The 17246-nt window shown below is 31.8% G+C and overlaps 4 protein-coding genes and 1 non-coding gene across 5 annotated transcripts; 2 read left to right on the top strand and 3 right to left on the bottom strand.

The window, feature by feature from the left end:
• Window positions 1-2315: 2315 nt before the first annotated feature.
• Window positions 2316-5255, bottom strand: LOC110614399 (uncharacterized protein At2g29880). The gene is made up of 3 exons (XM_021755920.2): window positions 5106-5255; window positions 3265-3615; window positions 2316-3185 (listed from the first exon to the last, which is right to left on the bottom strand). The coding sequence occupies exons 2-3, from the start codon at window positions 3604-3606 to the stop codon at window positions 2565-2567; spliced, it is 963 nt and encodes a 320-aa protein (XP_021611612.1). The 5' UTR covers window positions 3607-3615; window positions 5106-5255; the 3' UTR covers window positions 2316-2564.
• On the bottom strand, window positions 4374-4436 carry LOC122723765. Its single transcript, XR_006350905.1, has one exon. It is a non-coding gene; the product is annotated as a small nucleolar RNA snoR101 (small nucleolar RNA).
• Window positions 5256-5978: 723 nt separating the features above from the next.
• On the top strand, window positions 5979-7604 carry LOC110615285 (high mobility group B protein 2). Its single transcript, XM_021757089.2, has 8 exons — window positions 5979-6126; window positions 6215-6263; window positions 6444-6551; window positions 6687-6744; window positions 6852-6896; window positions 6980-7060; window positions 7153-7242; window positions 7339-7604. Exons 2-8 carry the CDS (start codon window positions 6223-6225, stop codon window positions 7354-7356), a joined length of 441 nt encoding a protein of 146 aa, XP_021612781.1. The 5' UTR covers window positions 5979-6126; window positions 6215-6222; the 3' UTR covers window positions 7357-7604.
• LOC110615283 (putative 12-oxophytodienoate reductase 11) lies at window positions 7396-11547 on the bottom strand. Its single transcript, XM_021757088.2, has 5 exons — window positions 11088-11547; window positions 10832-10972; window positions 10044-10174; window positions 9684-9860; window positions 7396-9031 (listed from the first exon to the last, which is right to left on the bottom strand). Exons 1-5 carry the CDS (start codon window positions 11183-11185, stop codon window positions 8439-8441), a joined length of 1140 nt encoding a protein of 379 aa, XP_021612780.1. The 5' UTR covers window positions 11186-11547; the 3' UTR covers window positions 7396-8438.
• A 3019-nt stretch (window positions 11548-14566) lies between these two features.
• LOC110614870 (WUSCHEL-related homeobox 14) lies at window positions 14567-15942 on the top strand. Its single transcript, XM_021756554.2, has 3 exons — window positions 14567-15038; window positions 15171-15557; window positions 15659-15942. Exons 1-3 carry the CDS (start codon window positions 14681-14683, stop codon window positions 15742-15744), a joined length of 831 nt encoding a protein of 276 aa, XP_021612246.1. The 5' UTR covers window positions 14567-14680; the 3' UTR covers window positions 15745-15942.
• Window positions 15943-17246: the final 1304 nt, after the last annotated feature.

Genomic DNA, 17246 nt, shown 5'->3' with positions numbered 1-17246 from the left:
ATATGAGAACTGATTTGTTAATAATAGCAATATATAGGGACTAAATTATAAATCTTCTATTTAAGAATAATGATGAAAATAAAAATGTGGAATTCATGCCTTGGGAACTAATTATAGATAGCGAAAATACTGTTTAATTTCATTTTCAATTTTGATAATAAACTTGATAATTAATAAAGTTGTTATCAACAGAAACATCTAATTTTTTTTAGTTGGACTTCTAATAAAAGAGAAATTTGGGTTTCCAGAGTTAACAAATACAGGCCCAAATGCTTTTCTCTTTATTTACCAAAAATTTCAAGTACGTTAATTAATTTTAAACTTGTGTTCAAAGTAGTTTAAAAATTGCTAATTTTAGACCAAAACTCAAAATTTTCTAGCTAAATTTCTCATTTTTTTAAAAAAATATATACATATAACCTATTCGGTAGAATAAATAATAAATAATTAATTAGATTTTTTAAATCATATTATTATTAATAATTATTTAATAATTAAATGAGAGAGTTATATATGAATTATGAATAATTTAATTCATAAAGTAATTAGAATATATTAAATATAAAAATAATAGATATATATGCATATAATAAATTAATTTTTTCTTAAGTTAAATTTCAAATAACTTATAAATAACTATTTTGTTTATATTCTTATATATTTATGAGCATTCTATTATATATTATTTAATAATTTATAAAATTAAAATTTTTAAAATATAATATCTAAATTATATTGAAATTATATAAAAAGAACATAATATATTAAAATTATTAAAAAAATATATGAAAAATCATTTTTCTATACGGTTTTAGTTTGGTTATTAATAAAAAATTAGAACTAAAATCAAATAGTTAAATAAATTTAATTTAATATAATTTAATTTTTATAATATCGATATTTTTTTCGTTTAATATAATTTTTTTATTTGATTCAAAATTTTTAAAAATAATGCACAGTGCTGATTAAGAATATGTATGATTATTTAATTCGCATAACCAAAACGTTAGTAGTTTATTAATATAAGTTGATAAATCAGCTTCTTAATCATTATTTATCTTCACTTTACAGCTAAATATACTTTCTTATATAACCCTATAGCCACCATTTTGTTTACAAACCAGAGAGATAAAGCTTCAGTTTCCCCTTCTCTCTTTACAAGTGTCAATTTCTTGTTGGTGTTTATGATTTAGTGTTTGCTAGCCTGCATTAGCAGGTAATACTAATTAATTATTGCTAATGTTATGGTGGCAAAAAGGGAGGTTGTTGGTTTATATAAAGTATGTTGCAGAAAGCAGAAACAATGCAATGAAAGTTGATACTAAGAACTTATTTAGTTAGGATAAGTAAATTCAGAAATTTTATATTTTTCAAATATTTGATATATTTTCTTTGGAATGGGATATATATTTCAGTTATAATTTCATTAAATATCTTACTACTAGAATCCTTTTCTTTTAATTCAAATCTCAATAAAATTCAAACATAATACATTTTCATAAAATTAATATATTCAATTCATTTTAATATTCTAAAATCCAGAAAAAATAGGGTTTATAAGAAGTAAATCGCCACTTTTCATGCAGATCTGTACGTATAGACGTAACTGTTTGCCCATTTCTATCAAGCGGCTATTTAATTCTCTTTCAGCATGTATACTGATAGGGTCGTACGAGTTAGACTCTCTGGTGGATTCAAGCATTGGGCCAATCTGGCCTTCTTTGGTCTTCTTTAGTCACAAGCTGGATGACACGCTAACGAGTCGACTTGCTTTAGGGTTCCAAGCCTTGAGTTAGTCCGGCCTTCTCTAGTCACGAGCTAAATAACACGCTAATGAATCGACTTGCTTAAGAACTGAATTTTGAATCTCTTTCTTTCTATAGAGTCGAATCTCAGCCTGGATGAAAAAAAACCGGGCTGAAGCACCCCCGCGATCATCACATTTGATTGGCATTTGGTATTTTATCCTAACTTTCTAAAAATTCAGTGAAGGTACTTCTTTAGTAAGTTACCTCCTCAGAAATAAACATACCAATTTCTTAGAGCTTGAACCAAACAAGGCCTTACTTTTCTCTCTCACTGTTCTTCCACATTATTTTTATTTATTTATTTTAGATTCTGCAAATAAAGCCCAAACAAAAATCAGAGTTCAACAATGTGCATAGCTGCATTTATGTGGCAAGCTCATCCAACTAGAATCCTACTTCGTTCCAGATCTCTTAACCCTTTGCCTGCCTCCCAGAAACCATATGAACTGCAATCAAGCCCTATATATGTGGCAAGTTGGAGAGGGAGAGAAAAAAAGCCACAGCTGATACACAAAAATTATAATACAACTAATGAACTTCGGGCACTAAGCATCCAAAGAATTGGTGATGCAATTATCAATTACCACTGATTATATACAAGCCCAAGTTAAGGATACTTCTCCTATCTCCAACCATAACTAAAACACAACCCCCCAAAAAATCTACTGAATGTAACTACTTGCGCTAAAAACTCTTGAAGCAACACCACAAGCATGGAGTTCTTAACTTGTCTAGTGGACCCACAAGGTAAACTTGTCAAGATTCTTCAGGACTATACATCATCTGTAGCAAAAACTCCTTTCGTTCCCCAGCTGGACAACCAAAGAATGCCCTTACCCTCCCAGCATTTGCAATGAGGAAAGTGTATGCCTTATAACGCAGATGCCTTTCAACTCCTATCTTCACCAATTCTGCAAACACTTCCTGCTCTGTGTAAACATGAGGGCGTCCTCTCTCTACGATTATGTTACCCTCCCTAATTGCATCCGCAACATCTTTAATTGCTTCCCTTATGTTTTTAAACTCTCTCTCAAACATATCAACTCTTGGGGCCATTCTTTTTTTGCCTTTCAGTGAAGTTGCAGACTCTGAATGAGCTTGAGAATCTGACTGAGAATTTGCTTCGACAGGAGTTGCAAGTTGACTTGTACCATCATTAATCTCATTTAAATCCTCCAGATCAAGATGAAGTGTAACTTCATTCTGCTTATCATTGCCATCAAAATAGCGGCCACTTCCAGACGTAGCCAATTGACCTGCTTTCTGCTTTGCATTATTATCACCATTGGATTTTGTCCTCTCTTTAGCAAAAAGTAATACCAATTTATCATAATGGGCAATTTGTGTGGTCATCCACTTTTTTGCCTCAGGTTTTGCCTAAGAATGAAAGAAATTCAATCATTAAGCATACGGGCTATATTTTAAATTTATGAGGTTGTGATCATAATAAACAAACCTTTACAAATGCTTTCCAAGCTTCGGGCTTTCCACTAAACATTTTTGTTTCTGGACTCCATGCAAAACCACTCACACCACTAAAAAGGTCAAAGCATTCCTTAAAATTGTTTTTAAGGCTTTTCAAGCGATTCTTAAGGTGATCTTTCTGAAATGGCATGCCAATCTTTTCACGCAATTCCTTTAACATATTATCATATGCTGCTGTTGTGAAAACATTATCAACCCTGTTTCCCAACTTTTGTTGATAAACAAGTGCATCAATGAAGGCATCATCCATACGTTCGGTCCATTTGAACACATCCCTCTTAGCCACATTAGTCTTCTTCGATTTATTAGCCATTTCCCTTACCTGTGAATTGACATACAAGATAAACAACCAAAGCAGTTAAGTTACTGATTTCCACATTCAGGTAATAAAATATAACGTGATGCAGAACTTCTAAAGGCCAGTTGAAGTTTAATTTGATAATGTGGTTTAAGAAATCGTGTAATGATATAAAAGGGCTACAAATACTTAGCAAGAAAGAAGTGATGTTGCATCAAAACAACAAATTAAAATTTAGTTATGAAAGCACTCTGCATCAAAGCAGTCATCATTAGCAGCATAAAGTTCCCTCCTCTGGTCCCTGCCTTTGCCCCACTACACTCCCCACCTCACATTTCAAGTTAGGGCAAGATCTTGCCACCTGTAAGCTGCTTCACCAACATTGATACAACTACAATATGCTCTTCGTCATCCTCTCAAAGCCCCAAAAATCCATGAACAGTAAACACAAACATGGATCCAAACAAGAATAACTCCTTTATGCACAGAGCCATTTACTCAGTGTCAAAATATCACCACATCAGACCGAGACAAGTATAACTTCTAACTGTGAAAAACAAAAGATGGTACATAAAAGCCAAGGGCAAAGGACATAGATTCAGAAACTTGTCTAGAAACCAGAGAATGGGGATTAAAACATAGAATACAGGAGGAATATTCATTATCTCCTCTTCTGAGGAGTTTTAATAACCCCTTTATCTCTTTTCGAACATTCTCTTCTTACCCATCGAAATGATAAATCAAAAGGTAATGAAAAATAACGAAACAAGTGCAAAGCCATGTGCATCAGTACATGAAATGTCAACAAGTGAACTTACCTGAAGTTCAGAGATCAAGTGTAACCCATCATATGCACTGACTTTGCGACAAAATACATAAAAAAAACCAACTTTATATTCATATAGCAATGCCCATATCTCAGGCTATAAAAAAAGCCATGCTAACTTCATATGAAAGGAAAATAACAGAGAAACCAACGAAATTGTTATTGCACTAAGCGCATTTGTTTTGTTTCAACAAGAAGACAAGAATACAGAATACACGGTGAAAATAAAATCAAATGAGGGAAGCAATCGACAAAATTGTGCCAAACAGTCCAAGTTCCCCAATGAGAGCAGATTGAACTCTCCACCCCCACTCAAATTCAATGGAATTAAAAATCAACTGAATCAACTAATCAGTCTATCTGTTTCTTTACCAAACAGCTGCAATTCAAAGAAATACATTAATCCCTGAGAGAAACTTTGAGAATCCCTTTAATTCATCAAGAACAAACAGCTCAATGACCAAAATAGAGAAATCAAAACCAACTGGTACTTATACATTCAAAGATAACGCATAATTTAAACAGTCTAATATAACCAATGGTAAAAAATCTCGCTGTGTCATGCTAGTGTTCTACCAAAAGGGAAAAAAAAAACCTAATTGGAGCCGAGGGTTCGCAATATCGATGCTCGTAGAATCATCTTTAGCAAATAAACAAATAATATGAAGGGAGAAAGAAAGGAAAATACCTGGGAAGGAGAGAAAAGATGAATGTGAAAGTGGAACTGGCCGCAAAGAGGAAGGAATCGTAGTTTTAGAAAGAAAGGAAAAGGAAGGGAGGGAAAGGAAAGGAAAGTCGCCACAATGTCCCTGTTTGTTCACAATCCAAACAGAGGCTGGGCTCCTTGAGTTCCAGAAAAGGTCCATGTCTTAGGTTGTTTGGGCCTAGATAGTCCTTGTACATTGGGCCGTGTTTGATTTTGTTCTACTTTGTGTTGTATTTTTAATTTGACTAATTTAATAAGTAAAATATTCAATATAATTAGAAAATAAATAAAATATTAAAATATTTAACAAAGTGAACATCTAAAATGTTTTAATTTACTTTATATAATAAAATATAAAAGCTAATAATAATAAAATGGTCTAACTATTAAAATACATAATTTTTTTAAAAAAAATTGCATGTAGGTGTTATTTGGACAGGTTGGTCCTAAATATCATAAAAAATTAATAGATAATTACTCATGGATATTAATAGTCAGTGTTAAAAGGGAATTTAAATAATTAATATCTAAAAATTATCTAAAAATAATTATTTTGGCAATTAATTTTAAAAAATAAAATTAATAACTAAAAAAAAAAGTGAAAATAGAGGGATCGGAGGCCCATAAAAGAGGCCCAGATTGGGCTGAGAGCTGACGGGGATCCACGGAGCCAGGATTATTAAAATCACAAGAGAAGCAGTGCCTTTGTGAGAGCGAAGAAGCACATAGAAAACACAAATCAACTTCTACTTATTAATCTTAACACTCATGTAACCAATCCCTTCTCATCACACAGATCGATGACGTGGCATGTAATTTCCAAATCCCGCCTAAACCCCCAATTTTCATTTCTGCGCAATTGAATTTCAATTTCCCTCAGGACTTAATATCTCCGCCCTTCCCCCATCTCAACCCTTCCTCACATTTCCACCTTTCTCTCTCTGTCTTATTTTTTTCTCCTCTTTCTCTCTCTCTCAAACCCTAACCCTAATCCATCCAAACGGTATGTTTTCCCCCTTTTTTTCAATGATTTTTCGCCTTTTTGATCCATTTTTGCCGTTTTCTTCACTGATCTGGTGTTTAAATCGCAGGAATCGCTATGAAAGGAGGTAAATCGAAGTCAGATGCCAAAAACACCAAGTAAGTTTTTCTTATAAAACTTAATTTTTCCTTGATACTCTTTATTTTCCTGCAAATCGAGGCTTCGTAGGTGTTAGATCTGCAGAAAAACATGATTTTGAGGTCGTTACTATTTAGATTGTTTGTGTGTATAGATACATCTGTGTCTCTATTTTGACGTGGTTATTTGTACGGCGATAGGCTTTCCGTGAACAAGAAACCTGCCAAGGCAGCAGGTAAGAAATCTGGCAAAGCTGCCAAGGATCCAAACAAGCCAAAGAGGCCGGCCAGTGCCTTTTTCGTTTTCATGTAAGTTGTGTTTTATTCCCCTTTACGTTTCTTTATATGGCGTAAGAAGAATATATCTCCTCAAATCAATGAATTTTGACTATGAATACACTTGAAGTTATATGCACATGAAGCTTTGTCAATTGATCCCTGCAGGGAGGAGTTCAGAGAGCAGTACAAAAAAGAGCATCCTAAAAACAAATCCGTTGCTGCTGTGAGTATGAGTTGGTCTTCATATATTTCTTGTCAGATTTAGCAATTCGAGGCTTTGTGTTGATCAGTTGTTTGTTTTGATGTTTATTTTAATTGGTCAAATTTTAGGTTGGCAAAGCTGGTGGAGACAAATGGAAGTCAATGTCGGAGTCTGTAAGTATTCTACTTTATTGTGCCTTTTAATTGGAATCTTTATTTTTAAAAATAATGATTTGATCATGCTTCGAATTATACAGGAAAAAGCACCATATGTTTCCAAGGCTGAGAAGAGGAAGATCGAGTATGAGAAAAAATTGAAAGCCTATAACAAAGGACAGGTAATCGAGTTAAAACATTGTTTTTTTTTCTTGTGACATTTTTAATTGCGAGTCATTTTGTTCATATTTTTTTTTGTTTGTATAAATATCAGGCTGAAGGACCCAAGGAAGAAGAGGAATCTGAGAAGTCGGTGTCTGAAGTGAATGATGAGGACGAAGAAGATGAGGATGGCAGTGGAGAGGTTAGTTGGCAGATGAATTGTAATTGTTGACTGAATCCATGGTGTTGTATATGCACCTGCATTTATTCTGACTTTGCAATTGCTCAATTCTTGCAGGAAGAAGATGATGAGTAGGAAGGGGCAAAGGAGAATAGCATAGTCATGTAGTTTGTGACTGTTTGAACAACTCATGTTAATGGGGATATTTGCTTCTTAATTTTTTGCTGCTTTTGTCTTCAAGGAGAAGGATATCTCTGCTCCCTCTTATTTTATCCTTCTCCTGTCTGGGGAAAAAAATTAAATAGTTGTAGAAGGGAGATTGCTACTGCGTACTTTGCACCAACAATTAATGATTAAGCTAAGTGGTTATCTTTTGTAGAGAATGTAGCTTCTTTGATTATGTGACGACTGTCTGCTTGAATTCTGGTTTTATAGAATGAGTACTAGTTTAATAAACGGATAAACTCTTGGTTGATGAATGGAATGCCGATCACATGATTGTGGATTCTCATACTTGTATTTGATGATCGGTTTCCCGTTAAATGAGGCCAACATTATTGTCATCATAGCTGAGGAGTTCTGCTGCTTCAATTTGTTACCAAACTTGTATCCATGTGTGAAGAAAATCAGCTTGAATTTAATGTTGAACGAATTAAAAGATAAGAAATATTCTCTTGTTTAGATGGAAGGGGGAAAAAAATTTAAGACCCATTTATTTTTGTTTGTCATTGCTTTCATAGCTTTTAAAATAATGTACCACCTTCATTTGTTTCTCTTGGCAAATATTCCATTAATCTTCTAATTGCATTTTAAAATCAAATAGGCTGATCGTTAAAATTATCAATAATCAGTTGTACCATGTCAGTGTATTAGGAAATTCTGTGTCATTTGACGGGACATAACAACAAATTCCCTGTGGAAACCGATGAGATCATCTTTCCTTTTTCGATTATTCTAATTTGTTGTCGTTGTTGGGAGGAAGGTTGTCAACTTGTCATTGCACCAGCTGCAATCCCAGGCCACGCTTCTTTCGCATAAATTGTTTATATAGTTCGCTTTCAGTTCCGAGAATTTTGCTGTTGACTAATGGCATTTTGATGCCATGATGAGGTAGGTTATGGTGGTGGAAATGTAATCGTCTCATCATTAACTAATGGAAACAGCCATAAATATCTCGTTTTCTTTTCCACACATAGTATTTAATGTGGAAATCCAGCTTAAACAATACCATCAAGAAATGGGTAGTCTGTATAACCAATAACAGGATCAAATGTATAAAAAGTGCTTCTATCATACTTGTTAAGTGGAGCGTTGAGTTCAAATCTCCTGGGTAGATCAGGGTTGGCCAGAAACAAGCGTCCAAATGCAACTAAATCAGCACCTCCACGAGTAATCACTTCATTACCATTGTCTCTAGTGTATCCTCCAGCAACAATAAATGTTCCCTTGAAAGCCTTTCTCATAGGCAACAGACTATGTCGTGTTTGCTGCTCCTCAAATTGTGTGATCATCCGAGGTTCTATCATATGACAGTAGAGAATTCCAAGTTTGTTTAGAGACTCAGCCATGTACAGGCCAAGAGCTTCAGCGTTGGAATCTCCACAGTCGTTGTAATCAGCAAATGGCGAGAGTCTAATGCCAACTCTGTCAGCTCCAATCTCTTCAGCTACTGCTTTAACTACTTCTAATGCAAAGCGACAACGGTTTTCTAAGCTCCCTCCATATATGTCTGTCCGATCATTTACCTTATCTTTCAAGAATTGATCAATGAGGTACCCATTGGCTCCGTGAATCTCCACCCCATCGAAACCTGTAACTTGAAACTCATTTGTTAGAGATCCTATTGCTGTAAGCTAATATCTCTAGATGAGACAGTTTCTAACTTCCCATTTCTAAAGGAGAATTTTAATTTCTCTAGTACATGACGGTTTGTTCATAAATTTTAGAGAAATCACATACCCATTAATGGGTTGAACAAAGACATATCCATCCTACGGTCTTGACTTTTGTAATGATCAAATAACAAACAGAACTCCTATAATAACGTTTAAAATGTCTTTCTTGTATTTGGCCTGTATTTTTAAATAGGTTTTTGTTGGACAATCGCGTCCAACCTGAAGAAACATTTTTTGAGTTCTGCGGTTGTATGAGATCGGACTATCCGTAAGATTTGAGTTTCCTTGACCATGCTTGATAGCATTTAAGAACCCATTGTAATAAAAGCAGATGATATTACATTGGGGGAGGGCAGGCTCGAAACTTGAGACATGCAGAATCAAGCATGATGCCCTTAACCACCAAACTAGGAGGCTATTGGCTATTAGATGTTCAATATCCATGGGATTAAGGTTAAGAAGTTCAAAATGATCATAACTTTTTTCTTTTCCTCTATACTTTGTGTTATATGTGTCCTAGATTTATGTACGTGAGATAATTAATCTTCTGGCAAAATTAAGCATTACCTGCTTCTATAGCATTTCTTGCAGCAATTCTGTGGTCCTGGACAATCTGAGGGATCTCCTCAGTAGTGAGCCGACGAGGAGCAGGAAATGCTGATGCAGTAGTGCCATCAATGCGAAATTTAGAAGTTATTGGCTTGTCAGTACTGGAGACAGGAGACTGCCCATTTGGCTGAAAACCTGTGAAATTGGAAACGTGCAGTTCAATGGAAATTTCTGTTCCAGCTATTGATGAAACACATTTAAGATCATAAAGCCAAAACCACAGGAACATTGTTAAAATGAAATTCAACCATTTTCTAATGCTATGAATAATGGAAAACGGAAGCATATTTGGCGAGGAAAGCTAGCTATGTTACTTACAAAAATTGGAAGCCCTCCCAGCATGCCAGAGTTGACAAAAGAATATGCCTCCTTTCTGATGAACACCATCTACAATGGGTTTCCAAGCTTCCACATGTTCTCTTTTCCAAATTCCAGGAATGTTTGGGCCACTTACATAAGAAAAAGGCAATTAGTCTCTAGATTAGATGATTCTGCATGTGATTAGAATATCTATTTATCTTTAAAGCAGGGGGAAAAACTTACTAAAGGACATATGAAACTTGATTAGGCATTGGTGTTATTGAAAACTCTTCTGATTATGTGGTAGATTAGTTTCATTTCATGTGTATTACTTTTATTCTCATAAGATTATATGTGTTAGAAAATATTTATTATAATTAAAAAAAAATCTTCTTATACATTGCAACAAGCTTTTGGCCAAGTGTAGACTCTGAAAATATGAGGTTTACTAATATTGTGAATTAATAAAAAATAAAGGACACAAGGAAAATCAAAGTACAGTTTATCAGACTATGAATATGATATTATTGGATGGATGAAGAAGTACTATTTTATAATTTTTTATTTTAATATTTTGTTGAAAAATTGTATTATATTGTTTTCCATTTTTCGAATTAACATCTTAAAATTATGATGCAATTGTTATCCTATAATAGGAAACTATTCTGAAACTTCCAAGATAGAGAAGTTCAAAAACATGGCAGAAAAATTCAAAGTTGCTCTGTTCTACAAAATTATAGGCCTATTCTAATATTTGTAGGAAAATTTTCCTTGCAGAAGATAAGAAGGTTGTGAGTCTTATTTACCCAATAGCAGTTTCTGAAATTGCAGATGCTTCTCCAATCAAAAAACCACCCTTTGTTGTTCTTTGAGAGTAATACAAAATGGCATGTGGTTGAGCTGTGAAGTTGTAAGATCTCATCCTTGTCAAGGGAGCCAAAACTATCCTGCAGAAAAGGATTAAATCAGAGTAAGAATCAGCAACAGAATCAAAACTTGCCAAGAAACGATTAATCACAGATTAAAAGAGAGTATCAGAAGCAGAGATCAGAAAACAGTAACCTATGTGAGAGATTAAATCTTCCCATCTTGTAAGGAGTCAAGAGGGGAATTTTTGAATCCTCCATTTCTATGGCGTTGGAGTTATCTCCTGCAGCCATGGCGATGATGTCGCCCACAACACAACTCTACACGCCACTAAGAATTTGTATATTGTATTAGTCAAAAGCACGCCACAAAGAAGGAGAAAAAAAAAAAATTGATGGGTCTTATCGTTTTCTGGAGCGTTGACAGCTGATCACTTTCCATCCTGAAACTCTGATTTTGCTTATTTTCTGGGCTCAATCAGAAGAAACAAACAAGGGATTTCCAGGTTCCATTATGTGCTCTACGTTTTTCAATTTTCAACTTTCATAAATTGGATCCATTGAATAAATAGGATTATTTTAGTGGTTTGGTGTAGGATCTCATAATTGTCTTACAAGAGTTTAGGGAAATCTCCTTATGTCATAAAAAAAAAAAAAAAAAAAACCTACTTTCATATCAGGTTTAAACAATTAGAGCATTAACTTTCCTGCATTTTCTATGTATGACTTTATCATTTTCTTCAAGAAGGAAAAAAAAACAATTATTCAGAGGCTCGATTTTAATGAACGATCAAATGAATACAAAATATGTAAAATAAATATATATTTAAAAATTAATTAAATATTATAATTTATTTATTTTTTATTAATTAAAATATATTAATAAAAAAATATTTTTTATATTTATAATTATTTTTTAATAATAACTTATCCCTCATGTTATTATGAAATCGACTTTTAACAATATTTATTATAAAAAAATTCTTTCTATTATAATTTAGACATGTAAATTTATAAAAAATTAATACTATTATAGTAACATAATAATTTAATATAATTTTTACTATAAAATTTATTTTTTAAAAAATTAAATTATCTAACCATTAGCTATAGAATAATATTTTTATTTCATTTTTCTTCAATTTAAATAATTTAAAATATTATCTATAAAAATAATACTTATTTATATTTAAGTATGTTTAAATTTAAATTATCTAATTTATTATCAATTAAATTTATATTTTTTAAATTAAATTATTTTTAAAATTTTACCAATTAAATTTATATTTTTTAAAATTAAATTACCTTTTAAATTTATATAATTCAAGAAACTCATTCATTAATGAAACATTACTCATAAACACATTTATTTATAAAAATTTAAAATTTATTTCTCTATATTTAAATAATTTAATATTAAAAATTAATTAAGTAAAATAATTATTTCTTAATAATAAAAATAGTGTATAAAATTAAATTATGTAACGAATAGATAATTTTTTTAAAAAATTTACGTATTGGAATTAAAATTTTAAAAATGAAAAATATGTTTTTTTAGATTAGAAAAAATGAGAATGAGAGGAACAAAATTAAATGACCAACTAAAATTAAATGAACAAAATAATATTAAAGGCGGATAAGGATTTATTTGATAAAAAGATTAAAAAAATTAATTTTATAAACTATAAAATATTTTAATTTATTAATTTTGAAATAAAAACTAACTAATAAATTTTTTAAATATATAAAAATTTAATAGTAATTTTTTCTGCTATATGTAAAACTATATAAATAGTCCTATATAATTTAAAACTTTTTAGGAGTCCTATAGCCTTTTGATACCAACATGAATACGTCCCTAATTGAGGTCGATTGTTTGGAGATCGAGAAATTTTTATATCTTTAGGCACTATTGTAATTTATAGAAGATAGGTAAGTGATAGCGTTGGGTTTCTCTCTTTCTTTTAACTCATTCAAAATTTGCTCTTATTACAGGGTTGTGTTCGTTTATATATAATATTTGAGCCTTTTCTTTTAATAATCTCTAAATTTTAGAAATTTAATCTATATTTAATTAAATTGTCTAAAAAGTGAAAAAAAAAAAACATAAGATGACATGAGTATGATTTATGTGGACAACATGTTTAATGTAGAAAAGAATAGAGAAAGTGCAAAGACCAAATCATGAAAGGGGGGGCCTTTGAAGATATTGTAGTGCTAATGAATTATCTTTTAAGATCTTGTCTTGCCCCACATTGCCTTTCACAATGTCAACTAACTCACCCATGCTGAAGTTGAAGCTTGAAGCTTGGCGTGTGTTGCAAACAAACCACATTTTGTATTATATTATCCCTTTAGGTGCACCAAATTCACTATCTCCTTCCCAACAATCAAGCTTTTTTTTCTTTTCTTTTCATCATTTCTTATCACTATACCATAATCACCGTCTTTAACTCTAGTTTAATTTGGAGGATTTGATCTCCAATCTAATTCTGTGTATAGGGTCTTCAGAATTCAAATAAAAAAAAGTTATTTAATTTAATGTTGTTTTATTTATTGGAAAGAAAATGGAAAAAGAAAATAAATAAACAAATTGGAAGTCTTAATTGGTCAGAAAACCTATACGACATTCTGTGCTGCTAAGTGAAAACGACTGCCCTTATCTTCAGGCCGCCATTGATAAAGACACTCCATCTATTATTTAATTTTATTATTATTTTTCTTAAATCATAGTTTAACATGTTTCTACTCCACACTATTGTTAGGATAATATACGGGTATTAGTTGTAGTAGTGTAGCCAAAATTCAGGGCAAACTTATAAATCTATTCTCTCAAAACTTAAGAATTGAGTCGGTTCGATTTAAAATCGATTTGAATTAAATAAATTAAAAATTAAAATTTTAGTATTATAAAAATTGAATCAAATTGATTTTAATCGATAATTAAACCGAATTAAATCAATCTGATTCGATTTGATTTGATTAATTTAAATTTTTAATAAATTTTTTATTTTTTATGCTTTATTTTATTTTTAATGTTTTAAAATTTAATTAGAATATTTTAATCTTAATATGATCTAATATTTTTATATTATAATTACTAATCGATTCGCTTCAATTTTTTTAAATTTTTTTATTAAAATTGAATCGAACTAAAATAATTAAAATTTTTAAAATTAAAAATCAAAGTGAATAAATAATTGAATTAAAATTTTAAATTAATTTTTTCAATTTGAATAAAAAAAACTCCTCCGTCCTAATTGATTTAGCTTGTATACAAGTTTAATAACACTAATAAAAATAGTGTTAATTTTAAAATTTTCTTTTTTTAAAAGATAATTTTTATTTAAAAAATATTTTTTTATGTTTAATTTTAATTTAAAAGTAAAATATTTAACAAATTTATATATATAATTTTTAAGAAAATTATTAAAAATGTCACTTTTTTTAAAAAATTACTTTTTTAAAAATAATTTAAAATTTCATTTTATTAAAAGAATATTTTTTGATGATTAAAATTTTCTAAATTCTCAAAAATTAAAAAAAATATATTTTTGAAACAAATGGAGAATAAATTGAAAAAAAGTTTGAAATTTCATTTATGAATAATAATAATTTGAATGTTATTTCCAAATATAAAAGGGAATCATGAGGAAATTTCCCTCTATTCTTTCTATCTTCTTCAACTCTATGTCTTCACAAGGAGACTGCGCGCGAAACCCGCTCAATCAAAGCTAAGATGCGCACCCACCAAAGCTACGAAGCTAAAATGCGCCTTTTCCTTCATATATGTACTCTGTATATTGTTTCTTCCATTGTCTGTTTGTCTGTGTTGCTTCCTTTCTAGTACTTTGCGTTTTCAAGTCACAGACGCAGGCTTGTCTTGTCTCTGTTGAGTGTCCTGAAATAATTGTTAGGCAAAGAGGAGAGAAAGGGAGAGAAAATTCAAGAAACCCAAGGAAAAAAAAAGTGGAGATGGAGGAGGAAGAACAGTATAAGAATGGAGTGTTGGGTGGTGGGTTAGGTGTCAAAGTGATGACCGATGAGCAAATGGAGATGCTGAGGAAACAGATCTCTGTTTATGCTACCATCTGCGAGAGTCTTGTTCAGCTTCACAAGACCATCTCCGCTCAACAAGATTTTGCTGGTTTCTTCTTCTCTCTCTCTCTCTCTCTCTCTGTCTCTCTTGATTTCTCTTGTCTGTGAATTGATTGAATCAAAATCTCTGCTTTTGTTTGGATTCATTATGGGTCTTTTGTTTGTGTTAATGGGATTTCAGGGATGCGATCGGCCAATCTTTACAGTGACCCATTTTTATCATATGCCTTCCACAAGGTTCCTTCCAGGCAGAGATGGGCACCCAAGCCAGCGCAGCTTGAAATCCTTGAGAGTATGTTTGAGCAAAGCAATACAACTCCAGACAGGCAGAGAATCAGAGAAATTACTATTCAACTGGCTGAGCATGGTCCAATTTCTGAAACAAATGTCTATAATTGGTTCCAGAACAGAAGAGCTCGTTCCAAAAGAAAACAAGCAGCTCTACCCCCAATACCTAATCATCATGACTCAGCTAAAGACAAGGAGACCAAACCTGATGAAACCCAAGTGGATGAAAACTTAGCAATAATGCTCAATCATATGTACTTCCAGAGTCCTGACATAGGAGGCAAGTGCTTGCTCAAAATCTCAACTTGCTTTCTTGGCTTTATCAGATATCTGAATGATACACCAATGTTCCTAAAGTGGCCATTGTGCTTGTATTTGCAGGGATTGATCAGTTGATTGGCCATACTGAATACCCATTGAGCTACAGTTCTTGCTTGCAGGTGGAGCAACATGATTTGAGTGGATGATGGTTGATGAAGATTGTAGGGAAAACAATTATATGACCAAAGATTAACATATACTAGAAGAGTTTCTTATATAGAAGAGACATGTTTATTATGTTGGTAGGCTTCTTAGGCCTTGGATCTATTGATTCTGGCATGTAAGATCCTTAATCTTGACAGCCTAATTCTAATTGAAATCTCTTGCTTACAAATTTTCTTTCAGTTCATTATAATTTATTAAATATTTACTCATGACTGCTTCATGCTTTGCTTGAATGGTTTCCCTCTGGACATTAATTATCTAATATTTTGATTTCTTTTTCTATTTTTGATCAACTATATTCTTAGTTGTGCTTGTTGCTACATAGTGCAATTGATTCTCTGTTTTGATCGCTCACATGAAGACATAGAGCCTGTTTAGCATTGCTATTGTGTGCTCTTGAGAAAAACAACTACTTGAATATATTTTCAAAGTTGATATTGTTCAATGTCTATATGTTTTTTTTTTCCCAAGACATATACCAGTTTTTGACCTTTGGCTTTGTAGTCCTCCAGCCTTCCAGTTTTGTGATGTGGGGAAAATATGAGAACCTATCATGGGACTGAAAGTATTTGCTTTTGCAATGTACCTGTGATGTAGCATCGGGCTAGCTGTTAGCTAGTGTATGTCAATGGTATGTACAGAGATCACCTCAGATTCATGTCACAGTCACGACCATTTAGTAAAATGCTTATCCAGTGATACAAATCTCTTCTGGTTGATCCCCTTTCTTCTCGATCCACAAAGACAAAATGCAGGAATGATGAGAAAAATCTATCCATGGCAGTTCCTGTAATTATGCAGAGAAATATAGTTTAACTATTAATACTAATACAATGATGAAGGCAAATCAAATGAGTCTATAGAATTTTTTCAAATGTTTAGTTGAGGTTAAACGAGGCCTGTTTGCTCAACCAGTTAGGCATGTGTGAGTGCTAAGCTAGTCATCAGGAGAAATGATAACAATAAAGTGATTGTGGAAGAGGTGAGATGAAGGATAAGATAACAAGTCTTCAAAGCAGAGTTAAAGAAAAACAGAGCAACTGAGAGCAGAGGCATTCTTCCCACTTCCTGGTAATTAATGGGCTCTCAGGTAAGAGTTGTTACTAATATGCCCTTAAGTCAATTAGTTAATTGTGGTTAGATATCATTGTTCATATATTTTAACTATTTAAATACGAAAGACATATATTTATCTTTATTGTTAATTTATTTATCTTTATTGTTAATTTAATTGAATCTCGAGTAAAAATATATTGTGAGATTCTTGTTGCATTTAAGTATAGTATCAAAATGTTTGTGATCAATATTCTTATAATTGGATAATGATTAAAATTATTGAAATTAGTACATATTAGATTCTTTTCTTTCACATGAAGTAACTAATCTCATAGTTTGAGATATTTGAGATATCTAAAACTAATATATATATATTTATTTTATGAATAAGTATATTGAACTGATCCGCCTGAGAAATCCATATGAA

The sequence above is a fragment of the Manihot esculenta genome, chromosome 5 (genome assembly GCF_001659605.2).
Source record: "Manihot esculenta cultivar AM560-2 chromosome 5, M.esculenta_v8, whole genome shotgun sequence".
NCBI classification, from domain to species: Eukaryota; Viridiplantae; Streptophyta; class Magnoliopsida; order Malpighiales; family Euphorbiaceae; genus Manihot; species Manihot esculenta.
Note: the sequence above shows the minus strand (reverse complement) of the source record. Positions and strands in the feature narration are given on the sequence as shown.

Excerpts from the sequence above, each read along its gene's own strand:
- LOC110614399 (XM_021755920.2), bottom strand. The coding sequence starts at position 3,606 with ATGGCTAATAAATCGAAGAAGACTAATGTGGCTAAGAGGGATGTGTTC. Across the intron at positions 3,186-3,264 it reads CTTGGAAAGCATTTGTAAAG|GCAAAACCTGAGGCAAAAAA; the intron begins GTTTGTTTATTA and ends TTTCATTCTTAG.
- LOC110615285 (XM_021757089.2), top strand. The coding sequence starts at position 6,223 with ATGAAAGGAGGTAAATCGAAGTCAGATGCCAAAAACACCAA. Across the intron at positions 6,552-6,686 it reads AGTGCCTTTTTCGTTTTCAT|GGAGGAGTTCAGAGAGCAGT; the intron begins GTAAGTTGTGTT and ends TGATCCCTGCAG. Across the intron at positions 6,897-6,979 it reads GGAAGTCAATGTCGGAGTCT|GAAAAAGCACCATATGTTTC; the intron begins GTAAGTATTCTA and ends CGAATTATACAG.
- LOC110615283 (XM_021757088.2), bottom strand. The coding sequence starts at position 11,185 with ATGGCTGCAGGAGATAACTCCAACGCCATAGAAATGGAGGATTCAAAA. Across the intron at positions 10,175-10,831 it reads ATTTCAGAAACTGCTATTGG|TGGCCCAAACATTCCTGGAA; the intron begins GTAAATAAGACT and ends TTCTTATGTAAG. Across the intron at positions 9,032-9,683 it reads AAGAAATGCTATAGAAGCAG|GTTTCGATGGGGTGGAGATT; the intron begins GTAATGCTTAAT and ends TTCAAGTTACAG.
- LOC110614870 (XM_021756554.2), top strand. The coding sequence starts at position 14,681 with ATGTACTCTGTATATTGTTTCTTCCATTGTCTGTTTGTCTGTGTTGCT. Across the intron at positions 15,039-15,170 it reads CGCTCAACAAGATTTTGCTG|GGATGCGATCGGCCAATCTT; the intron begins GTTTCTTCTTCT and ends ATGGGATTTCAG. Across the intron at positions 15,558-15,658 it reads CCAGAGTCCTGACATAGGAG|GGATTGATCAGTTGATTGGC; the intron begins GCAAGTGCTTGC and ends TTGTATTTGCAG.